Source organism: Anolis sagrei, chromosome 4, assembly GCF_037176765.1.
Source record: "Anolis sagrei isolate rAnoSag1 chromosome 4, rAnoSag1.mat, whole genome shotgun sequence".
NCBI lineage: Eukaryota > Metazoa > Chordata > Lepidosauria > Squamata > Dactyloidae > Anolis > Anolis sagrei.
Window position 1 is genome coordinate 5739777 of NC_090024.1, and position 16778 is coordinate 5756554.

Here is a 16778-nt window from a genome sequence, read left to right on the forward strand (position 1 = left end):
ATGAACAACATCAACAACTATGAGAAAAAATCCACAATCTTAAAATAAAGTCAAGTTGCAGCTCTGCTTGTTTGTTTCCTTTGTTTTAAGTGATGCAGATGGTCTTACTTTTGGTTGTCGGACTAAACTTTATGTTTTGATCCTTGCCTGGCTTACTGTGGCTTAGTTCTGAATCCGGAGAGGAAAGGGTGTTTTTGCCTCGCCTAGGCTGCCGGCCAATACAAATAAATTCCCGGTGACTAACCCGAACACAAAGGGGTGCGGCGGTGGCGCACCTGCCCACAGGTCTGTCTTCAAGCCAGGGCTGATAATACAGGATGCAGTCTCTTCCGTACAAAATCATACGTTTCCTTTCCAAGAAATGCAAGCTAAAGGTTGTCCAAAGCATGGCAGGAATGGGTTGCTGAGAGTTTTTTAGGCTGTCTTCCAGCAGTATTCTCTCCTAACGTTTCACCTGCATCTGTGGCTGGCATCTTCAGAGGTTCTGTTCGCAGTGAAGCAAGTGGAGTGTGTGTATGTGTGCGTGTATACATATACACACACCTGTGTATGTGTGTGCGTATGTATGTATACACACACACACATACACACCTGTGGAATGTCCAGGGTGGGAGAAACTCCTGCTTGTTTGAAGTAAGTGCAAATGTTGCAATTAGCAAGCTTCAATTAGCATTTGAGTAACCATAATAATAATACTGTATAATAATTAAAAAAAATATTTATACCCTGCCACCATCTCCCCAAGGGGACTCGGGGCGGCTTACATGAGGCTAAGCCCAACAATACAGCAAAGCAAAATATACAACATAAAGTACAAACAGTAAAATATAATATTATTATTATTAATAATAAAAAATACAGAAATAGTATAAATAAACACATGAAGCTGCAAAGCCAATCAGTGAGGGTACCTGCATAGAGGTAACAAGTGGAGTGCCGTATTCCATATAACTGTATTATACCATATACTTGTGGAATAATGTCCAAGGTGGGAAAAATAACCCTTGTCTGCTAAAAGCAAGTGCAAAAGTTGCAATTAGCAAGCTTGAATTAGCACGTGAGCAGCCATGAAGCTGCAAAGTCAGTAAGTGAGGGTCTCTAGAGGTAGTGAAACAACTGGAGTGTATATATACCTGTGAAATAATGTCCAGGGTGGAAGAACCCTTATCTGTTGGAAGCAAGTGGTAATGTTGCAATTAGCAAGCTTGAACTGCCATAAAGCTGCAAAGTCAATCAGTGAGAGTATCTGCATTGAGGTAACAAGTGGAATGTCCAGAGTGGGAGAAAGGACTCTTTTATATTTGAAGCAAGTGTGGATAAGCTTGAATAGCATCGAGTAGCCATGAAGCTGCAAAGTCAATCAGGGAGGGTACCTGCATAGAGGTAACAAGTGGAGTGCCGTATTCCATATACCTGTATTATTCCGTATACCTATGGAATAATGTCTGGGGTGGGAGAAATAACCTTTGTCTGCTTAAAGCAAGTGCAAACGTTGCAATTAGCAAGCTTGAATTAGCATGTGAGCAGCCATGAAGCTGCAAAGTCAATAAGTGAGGGTTTCTGCGCAGAGGTAGTGAAGCAAGTGGAGTGTGTATCTCTCTATCTATCTATCTATCTATCTGTGGAATAATGTCCAGAGTAGGAGAAATAACTTGTGTCTGTTTAAAGCAAGTGTGAATGTTGCAATTAGCCAGCTTGAATAGCATTGAGTAGCCATGAAGTTTGCAAAGTCATTCAGTGAAGGTATCTGCATAGGGACAGCCTGTCTGTTGTTGCCTGGAGGCATCTCCTGTTTGGGAGGTGTTAAACGGGACTTGATGGTTTGCTGTCTGGAATTTCCCTGTTTCTAAGTGGTGTCCTTTATTTATTGTCTTGATTCTGATATTTTTTTTTAAACATAGAGTGCCTCCAGGAAGCAACAGCCAGGCTACCTCTATGCAGATTTTTTTTTTTACACTGATTGACTTTGCAGCTTCATGGCTGCCCAGTGGTAATCAGGGTTGTTAATTGCAACATTCACACTTACTTTAAACAGACAAGGGTTCTTCCCGCCCTGGACATTATTCCACAGGCATATATACACTCCTACCATCTGTCGGGGGTGCTTTGAATGCGATTTTCCTGCTTCTTGGCAGGGGGTTGGACTGGATATCCTACGAGGTCTATTCCAAATCTATTATTCCACTTGTTTCACCTCCAACAGACCTCTGAAGATGCCAGCCACAGATGCAGGCGAAATATCAGGAGAGAATGCTGCTGGAACATGGCTATACAACCCAGGAAATGCACAGCAATCCTCTTGGAACATATGTGCATGCACTTCCCCACTATTTTATAATAAGGATCTTGATTATCTGAAGTACTGTAAATAATGTATTGGTTAAATGAGGGATGGTGCGAGTTGAAGTTCAAAAATACCAGAAGGGTCATTGGATTGCAATTTTGGGGTGTAAACAAAGTGACTGTATTTAATATTTTTGGGGTGAGGAATGTGACCCTGATGTGTCTGTGTTGCCTTGGATTGTGAGTGTAAGAAGAGGGGGCTCTTCCTCTTCCTTCGTCTTATTATATTCATATTATATTTGTTATTCTAGAATAATAATAATTGGCCTGTTTCCTTCTCTTCCTCAGCGTTTTGCGAAGACGACGTCAATCTCTGGGTGGCAGGCCTGAATTGGTTGGTGACGGACACGCAGCGAGCACCGACTCCTCTCCATATCGAAAGGTAAGGGAGAGAAAATGGACAAACACGGACTTTGGTGCATTTAAGCAGGCCATGCATTTTGCATAGTCAGGACAGGTTCTCGATCAGGCATGTGTGGGTTCTGGGTCAAGTTTTTAATGAGATCTCAATCAGGCATGGGCAAACTCCAGATGTTTTGGACTTCAACTCCCACAATTCCTAACAGCCTACCAGGCAAGTTCTAGATCAGACAGGGTTGGGTTCTAGGTCATGTACTGACGGGTCCTTGAACATACATGGGCAAAATTTGCCCCACCAGTTGTTTTGGACTTCGACTCCCACAATTCCTAACAACTTACAGGGTGGGTTCTAGATCAGACATGGTCGGGTACATGGTCCGGTACTAACGGATTCTCAGTCAGACATTGGGAAACTTCGCCCCTCCAGGTGTTTTGGGCTTTTTGATGAATAAAACTATATTTGCATAATCTGGCATAGTCCTTACAACACCAGAAGATAGCCTTTAATGTGCAGAGTAGCAAGCTTGCGGAAACCAGAGCTAAAGTAGATGAATGCCAGCGGCTGTAAAAGGTACTAGGCCACCCCCCCCCCCCCTTCTTTCTCCCTTTTAGGAAATACGCATGCAAATAACCATTCAGAGACAGTTAAAATCAAAAGTATTTACTTACTAAGAAAACTTGCATGATGTAAATTCATACAGGCAAACAGCTCTTTTCGGTTACATTCACAGCAATGAGTAAAGGCTTATTGATGGTAAGAAGCCTCTCTTCCCAAAAGCGGTTACATCCCAAAAGATAGCAAAACAAAATAGATGGGCAAAAAATGGTGAACTGGGCAAATGGGCAAAGTGGAGGAAGAACAAAGGATGCATCCCCCTTTTATACCCTTTCATCCATGTGGTCAGACATACGTGACCCAAACACCTTTAGAAATGGTGGACAACTCATTAGCTTACATGCATATTTAAATCAGGGGCAATAAACTTTGGAATTTCAGTAGATCGCATTACAACATGGCACAAACACAGGAATGTGTGTGAGATTGCATTCACCCAACACTTTTAGCTCCCACAATTCCTAACAACCTACTGGGCAGGTTCTAGATCAGCAGTGGGATGGGTTCTAGGTCAGGTGATGCCAGGTTCTCAATCAGAAATGGGCAAACTTCGTGCCTCCAGGTGTTTTGGACTTCCACAATTCCTAACAGCCTACCAGACAGGTTCTAGATCAGACATGGGTGGGTTCTGGGTCAAGTACTAATGGGTTCTTGATCAGGCATGGGCCAACTTGGGCCCTCCAGGTGTTTTGGACTTCAACTTCCACAATTCCTAACAGGAATTGTGGGAGTTGAAGTCCAAAACACCTGGAGGGCCCAAGTTGGCCCATGCCTAGGCTGGACAGCCTTGAACTTCTGTCTTTGGAAGGAGAAGGATGCAATGTCTGAACCGTTTCCGCAGAGGTTCCTTGTGCTTTGCTGAAGAACTAACTTTGCAGCCATTCCTGTCACCTTAGAGTAGAAAATACTGGATGAAGACCCTGTGGTCGCTTTGTACTTTCATGTCTCCCTCTGCTAAGCTTTTCTTTCTTCCCTCTCTCCTCAGGTGGTTGAGGAAGCAGTTTGATTCGATGGATAGATCAAGGGAAGGCAGGTGAGTGCCGACTGCGCCTCTCTCTCTCTTAAGTTCATAAAGATTTTCCCATTACACACTTGAATAAACAGACTCTTAACTGGGTTGTTTTGAATTTTTCGGGCTGTATGGCCATGTTCCAGCAGCATTATCTCCTGTCGTTTAGCCTGCATCTGTGGCATGCATCGTCAGAAGTTCTGTTGGGAGTGAGGCAAGTGGAGTGTATATATGCCTGCAGAATAATGTCCAGGGTGGGAGAAAGAACCCTTGTCTATTGAAAGAAATGTGAATTTTACAATTAGCAAGCTTGAATTAGCATTTGAGTAGCCATGAAAATTGCAAAGTCAATCAGTGAGTCGATCTGCATGGAGGTAACCTGGCCTTTGTTGCTTGGGGGCACCCTCTGTTTGGGAGGTGTTAAGTGACGATTGATTGCTCTCTGGAGTTCTCCTGTTTGCTTCTGAGTGATGTTTCTTATTTACTATCTTGATTCTAGTGTTTTTTTAATACTGGCAACCAGATTTTGTTCCTTTTCATAGTTTCCTCCTTTCTGTTGAATTTGTCTATGTGCTTGTGGATTACAATGGCTCCTCTGCGTAGTCTGTTAGGAATTGTGGAAGCTGAAGTCCAAAACACCTGGCGGGGTGAAGTTTGCCCATGTCTGTTTGAGAACCTGTTAGTACCTGACCTAGAACCCATCCATGTATGATCTAGAACCTGCCAAGTAGGCTTTTAGGAATTGTGGGTGTTGAAGTCCAAAACACCTGGAGGAGTGAAGTTTGTTGATGCCCACTAGTACCCAACCTAGAACCCTGCCAATGTCTGATCTAGAACCTGCCCTGTAAGCTGAAGATCAGTTCAGTAAGCTGAACTGATTTTCATCGTCAAGCTAATGCAGTTTGAGAACACTTTAACTACAATGGTTTAACAACAACAACAACAACAACAACAACAACAACAATAATAATGTGTGCATCATTCGAGAATACAGCACACAGTCCTAGACGCTTGGGAAGTGTTTGATTTGTGATTTTGTGATACGAAATCCAGCACAAAAACTGTGTTTTTGTGTCAATAAAATAATAATAATAATAATAATAATAATAATAATAATAATAATATAATGTTATTATTATTAATCAATAATAATAATGCAAAGATTTCTGTGACATACTGTTTTTGTGTCAGTAAAATAATAACAGTAGTACAATAATAATAATAATGCAAAGATTTAAAGATCGAAATAAAACTGCAAAGATTCTGGCACAAGCGTCAAGGTGGTCCCAGTGGTGATCGGCACACTGGGTGCAGTGCCTAAAGACCTTGGCCTGTACTTAAAAACAATCGACGCTAACAAAATTACCATCTGTCAGCTGCAAAAAGCCAACCTACTTGGATCTGCACACATTATTTGCCGATATATCACATAGTCCTGGACACTTGGGAAGTATCCGACGTGTGATCCAATACAACAGCCAGCAGAGTGTCTGCTATGGACTCATCTTGTTGTGCTTCAGATGATGATGATGATGCAAGGATTTAAAAACCAAACTCCAAAGATTCTGGCACAAGCCAGTCAAGGAGGGTCCCAGTGGTGATCGGCACACTGGGTACAGTGCCTTAAGACCTTGGCCTGTACTTAAAAACAATCGGCACTGACGAAATTACCATTTGTTAGCTGCAAAAGGCCACCCTGCTTGGATCTGCATACATTATTCACCGATACATCACACAGTCCTAGACACTTGGGAAGGGTCCAAACTGTGATCCAATACAAAAGCCAGCAGAGTGATCTTGTCTGCTGTGGACTCATCTTGTTGTGTTTCTAACAACTACAACAACAACAACAATGCAAGGATTTAAAGACCAAACTCCAAAGATTGTGACACAAGCCAGTCAAGGAGGGTCCCAGCGGTGATCGGCACACTGGGTGCAGTGCCTAAAGACCTTGGCCTGCACTTAAAAACAATCCGCGCTGACAAAATTACCATGTGTCAGCTGAAAAAGGCCAATTTACTTGGATCTGGCACAAGCCAGTCAAGGAGGGTTCAGTGGTAATCAGCACATTGGGTGCAGTGCCTAAAGACCTTGGCCTGCACTTAAAAACAATCGGCGCTGACAAAATTACTATCTGTCATCTGAAAAAGGCCAACCTACTTGGATCTGCACACATTATATAACATAGTCCTAGACATTTGGGAAGGGTCCAAACTGTGATCCAATACAACAGCCAGAATAGTGACCTTGTTTGTTGTGTACCAATCTTGTTGTGCATCAAATAACAACAACAACAATAACAAAACTTTATTTATATTCCATCCCTCTCCTTGAGGGGACTCAGGGTCAATTCAGTGCCATAAATCCTCGGAGATGTAGTTTTACAAGGTCTTTGGCCTTTGCCTTCCAAATGTCCACAAATCCTGGGAGCTGTAGTTTTACAAGGTCTTTGGCCTTTGCCTTCCAAGTGTCCACAAATCCTGGGAGCTGTAGTTTTACAAGGTCTTCGGCCTTTGCCTTCCAAGTGTCCACAAATCCTGGGAGCTGTAGTTTTACAAGGTCTTCGGCCTTTGCCTTCCAAGTGTCTGTAAATCCTGGGAGCTGTAGTTTTACAAGCTCTTTGGCCTTTGCCTTCCAAGTATCCATAAATCCTGGGAGCTGTAGTTTTACAAGGTCTTTGGCCTTTGCCTTCCAAGTGTCCATAAATCCTGGGAGCTGTAGTTTTACAAGGTCTTTGGCCTTTACCTTCCAAATGTCCATAAATCCTGGGAGCTGTAGTTTTACAAGGTCTTTGGCCTTTGCCTTCCAAGTGTCCGTAAATCCTGGGAGCTGTAGTTTTACAAGGTCTTTGGCCTTTGCCTTCCAAGTGTCCACAAATCCTGGGACCTGTAGTTTTACAAGGTCTTTGGCCTTTGCCTTCCAAGTGTCCGTAAATCCTGGGAGCTGTAGTTTTACAAGGTCTTTGGCCTTTGCTTTCCAAGAGTGCTGGTGCACTTGGAACTCCCAAGTGTCCGTTGCATTGACCCATGGAAGGTCAAGCAATGCATTAATTCCACCCTGTGGACCCTTTATGTGCAGGATGCCACTTTAGGCTAAGTGCTAGCCATCAAGAACTGGCACCTAGAACACTTGAGGTCAGGAAGAGAGCTTGCAATCCACGAAATTATATGCAACCCATCGTCCCTGCCTCTCCTCCAAAGCCATGGCCCAGACCCAAGTTTGCAAACCCGGTGGGGATGTGTCTCTGAGCAAGCCTTAGCCTGCAACGTTCACCTGATAAGGATGCTCTGCATTCCGGTTACTCACACCCTGCCCTCCTTTTGCACAAAGGCTCGCTCTCTTCTCTTCCCAACAATAAGTCAATCAGTTTGATTGATGATGACAATGATCAAGTGCATCTTCGCCTGGCTTCCTCCCTTTCTAAAAGTGGAGTTTGCCCTGGGAAGCCGCGTTGGAAAGCGTTTGTTTCCCTGCAAAGTCCCTCCGGCAGTTGGAAAGGCTTGCTTAGGAAAGAAAAACTGGGCCAAACTCTAGGAGAGGCAAAGAACTCATCCCCAAAATATTGTTGGCTCTGAAGCTTGGAGAAGAAATTGGGACAAACTCAAGGCGAAGCTGGGTTGCTGTGAATTTTTTGGGCTGCATGGCCATGTTCCAGCAGCATTCTCTCCTCATGTTTCGCCTGCATCTGTGGCAGGCATGCTCAGAAGTTCTGTTGGCAGTGAGGCAAGTGGAGTGGAGGCCCCCTGGGGTCTCTTCTAGGATGCTATTGGAGTTGTAGTCTTTAGCCTTCAAAGTATTGTCGAAGGCTTTCATGGCTGGAATCACTGGGTTGTTGTAGGTTTTTTCGGGCTATATGGCCATGTTCTATATGGCCATTCTCTCCTCATGTTTCGCCTGCATCTGTGGCAGGTGTCCTCAGAAGTTCTGTTGGCAGTGAGGCAAGTGGAGTGGAGGCCCCCTGGGGTCTCTTCTAGGATGCTATTGGAGTTGTAGTTTTTCAAAGTCTTTAGCCTTCAATGTATTGTCGAAGGCTTTCATGGCCGGAATCACGGTTTTGTAGGTTTTTATGGCCGGAATCACGGTGTTGTAGGTTTTTTCAGGCTATATGGCCATGTTCTAAAGGCATTCTCTCCTGACGTTTCCCCTGCATCTATGGCAAGCATCCTCAGAGGTTCTGTAGGCAGTGAGGCAAGTGGAGTGGAGGCCCCCTGGGGTCTCTTCTAGGGTGCTATTGGAGTTGTAGTTTTTCAAAGTCTTTAGCCTTCAATGTATTGTCGAAGGCTTTCATGGCCGGAATCACGGAGTTGTTGTAGGTTTTTTCGGGCTATATGGCCATGTTCTAAAGTCATTTTTGTCTGATGTTTCGCCTGCATCTATGGCAAGCATCCTCGGAGGTTCTGTTGGCAGTGAGGCAAGTGGAGTCGAGGCCCCCTGGGGTCTCTTCTAGGGTGCTATTGGAGTTGTAGTTTTTCAAAGTCTTTAGCCTTCAAAGTATTGTCGAAGGCTTTCATGGCCGGAATCACGGAGTTGTAGGTTTTTTTCGGGCTATATGGCCATGTTCTAAAGTCATTTTCGCCTGATGTTTCACCTGCATCTATGGCAAGCATCCTCAGAGGTTCTGTTGGCAGTGAGGCAAGTGGAGTCGAGGCCCCCTGGGGTCTCTTCTAGGATGCTATTGGAGTTGTAGTTTTTCAAAGTCAATATATTGTCGAAGGCTTTCATGGCCAGAATAACGGAGTTGTTGTAGGTTTTTTTGAGCTATATGGCCATGTTCTAAAAGCATTCTCTCCTGACGTTTCACCTGCATCTATGGCAAGCATCCTCAGAGGTTGTGAGGTCTGTTGGGACTAGGAAAAAGGGTTTATATATCTGTGGAAAGACCAGGGTGGGACAAAGAACTCTTGTCTGCTGGAGCTAGGTGTGAATGTTTCAACTGACCACCTTGATTAGCATTTGATTGCCTGGCAGTGCCTGGAGGAATCTTTTGTTGAGAGGTGATTAGATGTCCTTGTTTGTTTCCTCTCTGTTGTTTTGCTGTTGTAATTTTAGAGTTTTTTTTAAGTCTTATTTGGCCACGGTAGTACACGCTCTGGTCACATCCCGTCTTGACTACTGCAGCGCTCTCTATGTGGGGCTGCCCTTGAAGACGGCCCGGAAGCTCCAGCTAGTCCAGCGCGCGACAGCCATGTTACTAACAGGAGCGGGACGCAGGGAGCATACAACGCCCTTGCTGTACCAGCTCCACTGGCTGCCGATTTGCTACCGGGCCCAATTCAAGGTGCTGGTCTTGGCCTACAAAGCCCTAAACGGTTCCGGCCCAAAATACCTGTCTGACCGCATCTCGGCCTATGAGCCCACAAGGACTTTGAGATCGTCCGGGGAGGCCCTTCTCTTGATCCCGCCTGCCTCACAGGCATGCCTGGCGGGGACTAGGGACAGGGCCTTCTCGGTGGTGGCCCCCCGGCTGTGGAACACCCTCCCTGTGGACATCAGACTGGCGCCCTCCTTCATGACATTCCGCAAGAGACTAAAGACGTGGTTGTTTGAGAAGGCGTTTGAGTAAGTGCTGCAACAATTGGCAATGACGATTGGAACGGAATATGGATAACGAGATTTGGATTGTGATTCAATGATGAGACGTCGCGAATGATTTAGTATAACTGTATTATTGATAGTGTCGTTGTTTACTGTTGATGTGATATTGTTTATGTTGTAAATTGTACCTGGTTTTATATGTTGTACACCGCCGTGAGTCGCCCTAGGGCTGAGAACGGCGGTCTACAAGTGCAGTAAATAAATAAAAATAAATAAATAAATAAATAAATAATACTGGTAGCGAGATTTTGTTCATTTTCATGGTTTCCTCCTTTCTGTTGGAATTGTCCACATGCTTCTTGTGGATTTCAATGGCTTCTCTGTGTAGTCTGACCTGGTGGTTGTGAGAGTGGTCCAGCATTTCTGTGTTCTCAAACAATCTGCTGTGTCCAGGCTGGTTCATCAGGTGCTCTGCTATGGCTGACTTCTCTGGTTGAAGGAGTCTGCAGTGCCTTTCATGTTCCTGGATTCATGTTCGGGCAATGCTGCTGCGTTTGGTGGTCCCTCTGTAGACTTGTCCACAGCTGCATGGTACACGGTAGACTCCTGCAGAGGTGAGAGGATCCCTCTTGTCCTTTGCTGAACGTAGCAGTTGTTGTATTTTCTTGGTGGGTCTGGAGATAGTTTGTATGTTGTTTCCTCATCAGCTTCCCTCTGCGGTCAGTGGTTCCCTTGATGTCTGGCAAGAACACTTTTCCTCTGGGTGGATCTTGGTCTTGACTCTCGTGGCTTGTTCTCGGTCTTGAAGCTCTTCTGGGGTCTGAAGTGGAGTCTCCATTGGCGTGGAGAGCCCAGTTTAGGTGGTTCAATTTGAGTTACAGTTAGGAAATCATGAGAACCACAAAGGGCTATGCATGACGGACGGAAGTAGCTTAACCATATGATGAGCTCCATGTCTCTCCATGTCTGGAGAGAGGCTGACGTGTTCTATGACTGGGAAATATCTCAATGTGGGTTTTGGATGAGGCTTCTGCAGACCAGGGTTCGAATCCCCATTCAGCCGTGGAAACACTCTAGGCCACACTCTCTCAGCCTTAGACGAAAGCAAAGGCAAATCCTCTCTGAACAAATCTTGCCCAAAAATATATATCCCATAATACGTTTGTCTTCGGATCGCCATAAGTCGGGAATGACTTGAAAGCATTTATCAAACAGAAAGCAAATCATATGCAGTGGAACCTCTACTTACGAGTGTCCCAACTTAAGAATGTTTTGAGTGGGACTTCCAAAGTTTTTGGAAGAAGGATGCTACCCAAGCTAGAATTTGGCTTGATCCAATGTGGCATTTATAGATACACTAGCCATCCCCTGCCACGCGTTGCTGTGGCCCATATGGGGGTTCAGTGTTGGAGATTTGACCCAATTCTATCGTCGGTGGGGTTCAGAATGTTCTGTGATTGTAGGTGAACTATAAATCCCAGCAACTACAACTCCCAAATGTCAAGATTCTATTTTCCCCAAACTCCACCAGTGTTCACATTTGGGCATATTGAGTATTCTTGTAGAGCAGTGGTTCTCAACCTTGCTAATGCTGTGACCCCTTAATGCAGTTCCATATGTTGTGGTGACCCCCAACCATATTATTGTTTTCGTTGCTATTTCGTAATGTAAATATCCGATATGCAGGATGTATTTTCATTCACTGGACTAAATTGAACACAAATACCCAATAAGCCCAAATGTGAATGCTAGTGGGGTTGGGGGGAGGATTTATTTTGTAATTTGGGAGTTGTAGTTGCTGGGATTTATAGTTCACCTATAATCAAAGAGCATTCTAAACTCCACCAGCGATGGATTTAAACCAAACTTGGCACACAGAACTCCCATGACCAACAGAAAACACTGGAAGGGTTTGGTGGGCATTGACCTTGAGTTTGGGAGTTGTAGTTCACCTATATCCAGAGGAGTGCTGTGGATTCATGCAATGATGGATCTGGACCAAACTTGGCACGAATACTCAGTATGCCCAAATGTGAACACTGGTGGAGTCTGGGGAAAATAAACCTTGACATTTGGTAGTTGTAGTTGTTGGGATTTATAGTTCACCTACAATCAAAGAGCATTCTGAACTCCATCAACAATAGAATTGGGTCAAACTTCCCACACAGAATCCCAATGACCAACAGAAAATACTATGTTTTCTGGTGGTCTTTGGCGACCTCTTTGACACCCCCTCTCGACCCCCTTGGGGGTCCCGACCCCCAGGTTGAGGAACACTGTTGTAGAGTTTGGTCCAGCTCCATCATTGTTTGTGTCCACAGTGTTCTCTGGATATAGGTGAACTACAACTCCCAAACTCAACATCAATGCCCACCAAACTCTTCTAGTGTTTTCTGTTGCTCATGGGAGTTCTGTATGCCAAGTTTGGTTCAATTCCATCGTTGGTGGGGTTCAGAATGCTCTTTGATTGTAGGTGAACTACAAATCCCAGCAACTACAAGTTTCAAATGACAAAATCAGTTTTTTTGAGTGAAGGACATATATTGGGTTGTTAGGTGTCTTGTGTCCAAATTTGGTGCCAATTCGTCCAGAGGTTTTTGAGTTCTGTTAATCCCACAAACGAACATTACATTTTTATTTATATAAATTTAAAAGCATTAGCAGTAAAAAGCAATCCACAAAAAAATAGGTAAATCCAATTAGGTAGAAAGATAGATAGAAACAAATAGTCCAGGAAATTAGTCCATCAGAGTTCATGAAAACAAATACGGAAACTTCCAAGGTAAAACCACAAAACTTGAGCATGAATCAAACATGGCACTTATCTCAGGAATCTATCCAAGGCAAGGCTTCCAGGGACCTGGGAAGAAGTCTTGACTCAATTCCAACATTGCTTCGTCTGGCTACAGATTCTGTACTTGGCACTTTTATCCCCTAATCTACTCTATATCCCAAGCAGTCAGGAACGGATTTCTTTTCAGCCTTGACTCTGTTATCAATCTCTCTGGCAGAAGCCCAAGAGTTTAGTTTGTTTATCTCTTCTGACTGAAAATATTTCTCCTATCTACTGGCTCATTGATTTCTGCAGCTGGCCCAGGTGCCGAGCCTTTCTCAGAATCCAAGTCATGGGAATTCTCTGGTAGCAATTCAGGCCCTGGGAACAGATCATCATCCTCAAACCCTTCAGGAACACTCTCATCAGAAAAATCACTTTGACCAGGAATCCCATGGTCATTCTCTGCATCTAGAGCAACCTCATCATTAGAAACATCATTAGATACATGAACCTCATTGTCATTCCCAACATCCAAAGTAGGTACCCTGATCATTAGACACGATCACAGGCTGAACTCCAACAGTTACACTGAGAGTACATGCGAGTGGATTTTCCCTTCTGTCTCTCTCTGTCTCTTATTGCATTAACGGAAGGACTTTGAGTTGTTTCCACTCTGTGGGAGGCCTTTGGCATGCGTGTGATTTTTCCTTTCCTAAATTAGCTTAATCAGAACCTTGTCCACAGTTTGTCCAAAACTTTTCTAAAACATAAATGCAAGGGTGTGGACCAAATTGCGACAAATTACGAAATGCAAAACTGTACATTATGATGATACATTCCTTTTGGGTTAGCTGAACAATGCTTGCATATTTTGCATTTTTTCGTTTTGTTTTGTTTTGTTGTGTTTTGCTCAAAACAAAAGCGCTTGGAGGCAGGATGCAAAAAGGATTTGCATTTGAGCATTTGACCTCGCAACACATTTGCCTACGCCATCAAGGCATAAACAGGATGTCGGGTAGGAAAAGAAGGGGGTCCGGGCAGGAAGAGAAGGGTGTGGAGGCGGGAAGTGATGCAACATAAAGCAAGATCCAAATGGACTATGCTTTCTTCCCACTGTATATATGACAGAGAAGTGCCACATCCAAGGTGTCATTAGTCTTTTCGAGAATGTGCAATTCTGCAAGGAATAGACAAAATACGAAAATTGTGAGTTTGGTAGTTGATTAAATGTCCTTTGACCAGTATCTGGCCACTTGGAGTGCTTCTAGTGTTGCTGCAAGAAGGTCCTCCACGGTGCATGTGGCAGGGCTCAGGTGGCATTGCAGCAGGTGGTCAGTGGTTTGCTCTTCTCCACACTCGCATGTCGAGGATTCCACTTTGTAGCCCTATTTCTGAAGGTTGGCTCTGCATCTCGTGGTGCCAGAGCACAGTCTGTTCAGCGCCTTCCAAGTTGCCCAGTCCTCTGTGTGCCCAGGGGGGAGTTTCTCATTTGGTATCAGCCATTGGTTGAGCTTCTGGGTTTGAGCCTGCCACTTTTGGACTCTCGCTTGCTGAGGTGTTCCGGCGAGTGTCTCTGTAGATCTTAGAAAACCTTTTCTAGATTTAAGTTGTTGAAGTGCTGGCTGATACCCAGGTGTCCCTTGGGCAACGTCTTCGTAGACGGCTGATTCTCTTGCCACAGAAGCGACCAGCATGCAAGTAATTCATGCTACTTGCATTCTATTTAATCAGCTTCTTGTTTTAATCCTGGAGGAATTCATTTGCAGACACTGCTGTCATAATTACATTTGGATTTTTTTCCAACCAAAGTGTCCCTTTAGTGCCTTTGCTGCTACATTAGACAGCATTTTTCATTTAATCATCCCACAGGAATTATTTTTGTTTTAAAGGACACACTTCCCCCTGTCCAGTTCCCTACATAAATCATCCCCTAAGGCAGTGGTTCTCAACCTTTCTAATACCGTGACCCCTAAATACAGTTCCTCATGTTGTGGTGACCCCCAACCATAAAATTATTTTCGTTGCCACTTTATAACTGTAATTCTGCTACTAGAATAATAGAATCATAGAATCATAGAGTTGGAAGAGACCTCATGGGCCATTCAGTCCAACCCCATTCTGCCTAGAAGCAGGAATATTGCATTCAAATCACCCCTGACAGATGGCCACCCAGCCTCTGTTGAAAAGCTTCCAAAGAAGGAGCCTCCACCACACTCCGGGGCAGAGAGTTCCCCTGCTGAACGGCTCTCACACTCAGGAAGTTCTTCCTCATGTTCAGATGGAATCTCCTCTCCTGTAATCCGAAGCCATTGTTCTGCGTCCTAGTCTCCAAGGAAGCAGAAAACAAGCTTGCTCCCTCCTCCCTGTGGCTTCCTCTCACATATTTATACATGGCTATCATGTCTCCTCTCAGCCTTCTCTTCTTCAGGCTAAACATGCCCAGCTCCTCAAGCCGCTCCTCATAAGGCTTGTTCTCCAGATCCCTGATCATTTTAGTCGCCCTCCTCTGGACACATTCCAGCTTGTCAATATCTCTCTTGAATTGTGGTGCCCAGAATTGGACACAATATTCCAGATGTGGTCTAACCAAAGCAGAATAGAGCATGGGGAGCATGACTTCCCTAGATCTAGACACTAGGCTCCTATTGATGCAGGCCAAAATCCCACTGGCTTTTTTTGCTGCCACATCACATTCCTGGCTCATGTTTAACTTGTTGTCCACGAGGACTCCAAGATCTTTTTCACACGTGCTGCTCTCAAGCCAGACATTGTCCCCCATTCTGTCTCTTTGCATTTTGTTTTTTCTGCCAAAGTGGAGTATTTTGCATTTGTCACTGTTGAACTTCATTTTGTTAGTTTTGGCCCTTCATCTCTCTAATCTGTCAAGATTGTTTTGAATCCTGCTCCTGTCCTCTGGACTATTGGCTATCCCTCCCAATTTGGTGTCGTCTGCAAACTTGATGATCATGCCTTCTAGCCCTTCATCTCAGTCATGAATGAAGATCCTGATCAGGACCGGGCCCAGGACAGAACCCTGCTGGTGGCACTCCACTCGTCACTTCCTTCCAGGATGAAGAGGAAGCCTTGGGGAGAATCACCCTCTGGGTTCGTCCATTTAACCAATTCCAGATCCACCTCACCGTAGTTTTGCTTAGCCCACATTGGACTATTTTCCTTGCCAGAAGGTCATGGGGGACCTTGTCAAAGAAGGCCTTCCTGAAATCCAGGTACGCTACATCCACGGCATTCCCCGCATCTACCCAGCTTGTAACTCTATCGAAAAAAGAGATACTGTTATGATTCATAATGTAAATATATTTTCATTGTTACAAATTGAACATAATTAAAGCATATTGATTATTCACAAAAGCAATATTTGGGGAGGTTGGACAATGGATGATGGGATCTGCAGTAATTTCAAACGATTCAGCTCTGACTTCCACAGACCTGGGTCGCCCGGCTTGGGAGGCGAGAGCCGGGTTTCCCAGGCTCTGAGGCAGGGCATGGGCCCTGTGAGGAGCAATTTTGAGGAGGGGGCAGGGCCAAAGGAGGTGGTCTTGTGACCCCTCCAAAATGGCCAAGTGGCCCCCATGGGGGTCGCGACCCCCAGGTTGAGAACCACTGTCCTAAGGCGACCAACGCTGTTACAGTTCCATGTCCCAACCTAAAGTCAAACTGTGCCGGATCTAGATAATCCGTGTCTTCCAAGAACACCTGGAATTGTTATCATTGCTATGAGACTTCATCTTGTTGATGGCAAGCTTCCCACCGGAGTGGAAATCATCTATCGGACAGATGGCAAGCTATTTAACCTCAGCAGACTGAAAGCCAAAACCAAGGCTACAACAACATTTGTTATAGAATATCCAATATGCCGATGACAATGTCATATGTGCACACTCAGAAGAAAACCTACAAGCTACTCAGGTTAGACCTGGAATATTGTGTCCAATTCTGGGCACCACAATTCTGGGCACCCTGAGCCCTGCCACATGCACAATGGAGGACCTTCTTGCAGTAATACCAGAAGCACTCCAAGTGGCCAGATACTGGTCAAAGGACATTTAATCAACTACCAAACTTGCAAATTTTGAGTTTTGTCTGTTTGTTATTGACAAACTGGAATGTGTCCAGAGGAG

The 16778-nt window shown here is 44.6% G+C and overlaps 1 protein-coding gene across 4 annotated transcripts in view; it reads left to right on the forward strand.

The window, feature by feature from the left end:
• The window catches only part of LOC132775158 (1-phosphatidylinositol 4,5-bisphosphate phosphodiesterase gamma-1-like), a 134978-nt gene that overhangs the window by 46727 nt on the left and 71473 nt on the right, over positions 1 to 16778 (forward strand). For all 4 annotated transcript variants that reach the window (XM_060775983.2, XM_067467235.1, XM_067467236.1 and 1 more), the window contains 2 exons: positions 2632 to 2725; positions 4305 to 4352. In XM_060775983.2, coding sequence (XP_060631966.2) covers positions 2632 to 2725; positions 4305 to 4352 — 142 coding nt within the window. The remainder of the gene's footprint in view (positions 1 to 2631; positions 2726 to 4304; positions 4353 to 16778) is intronic.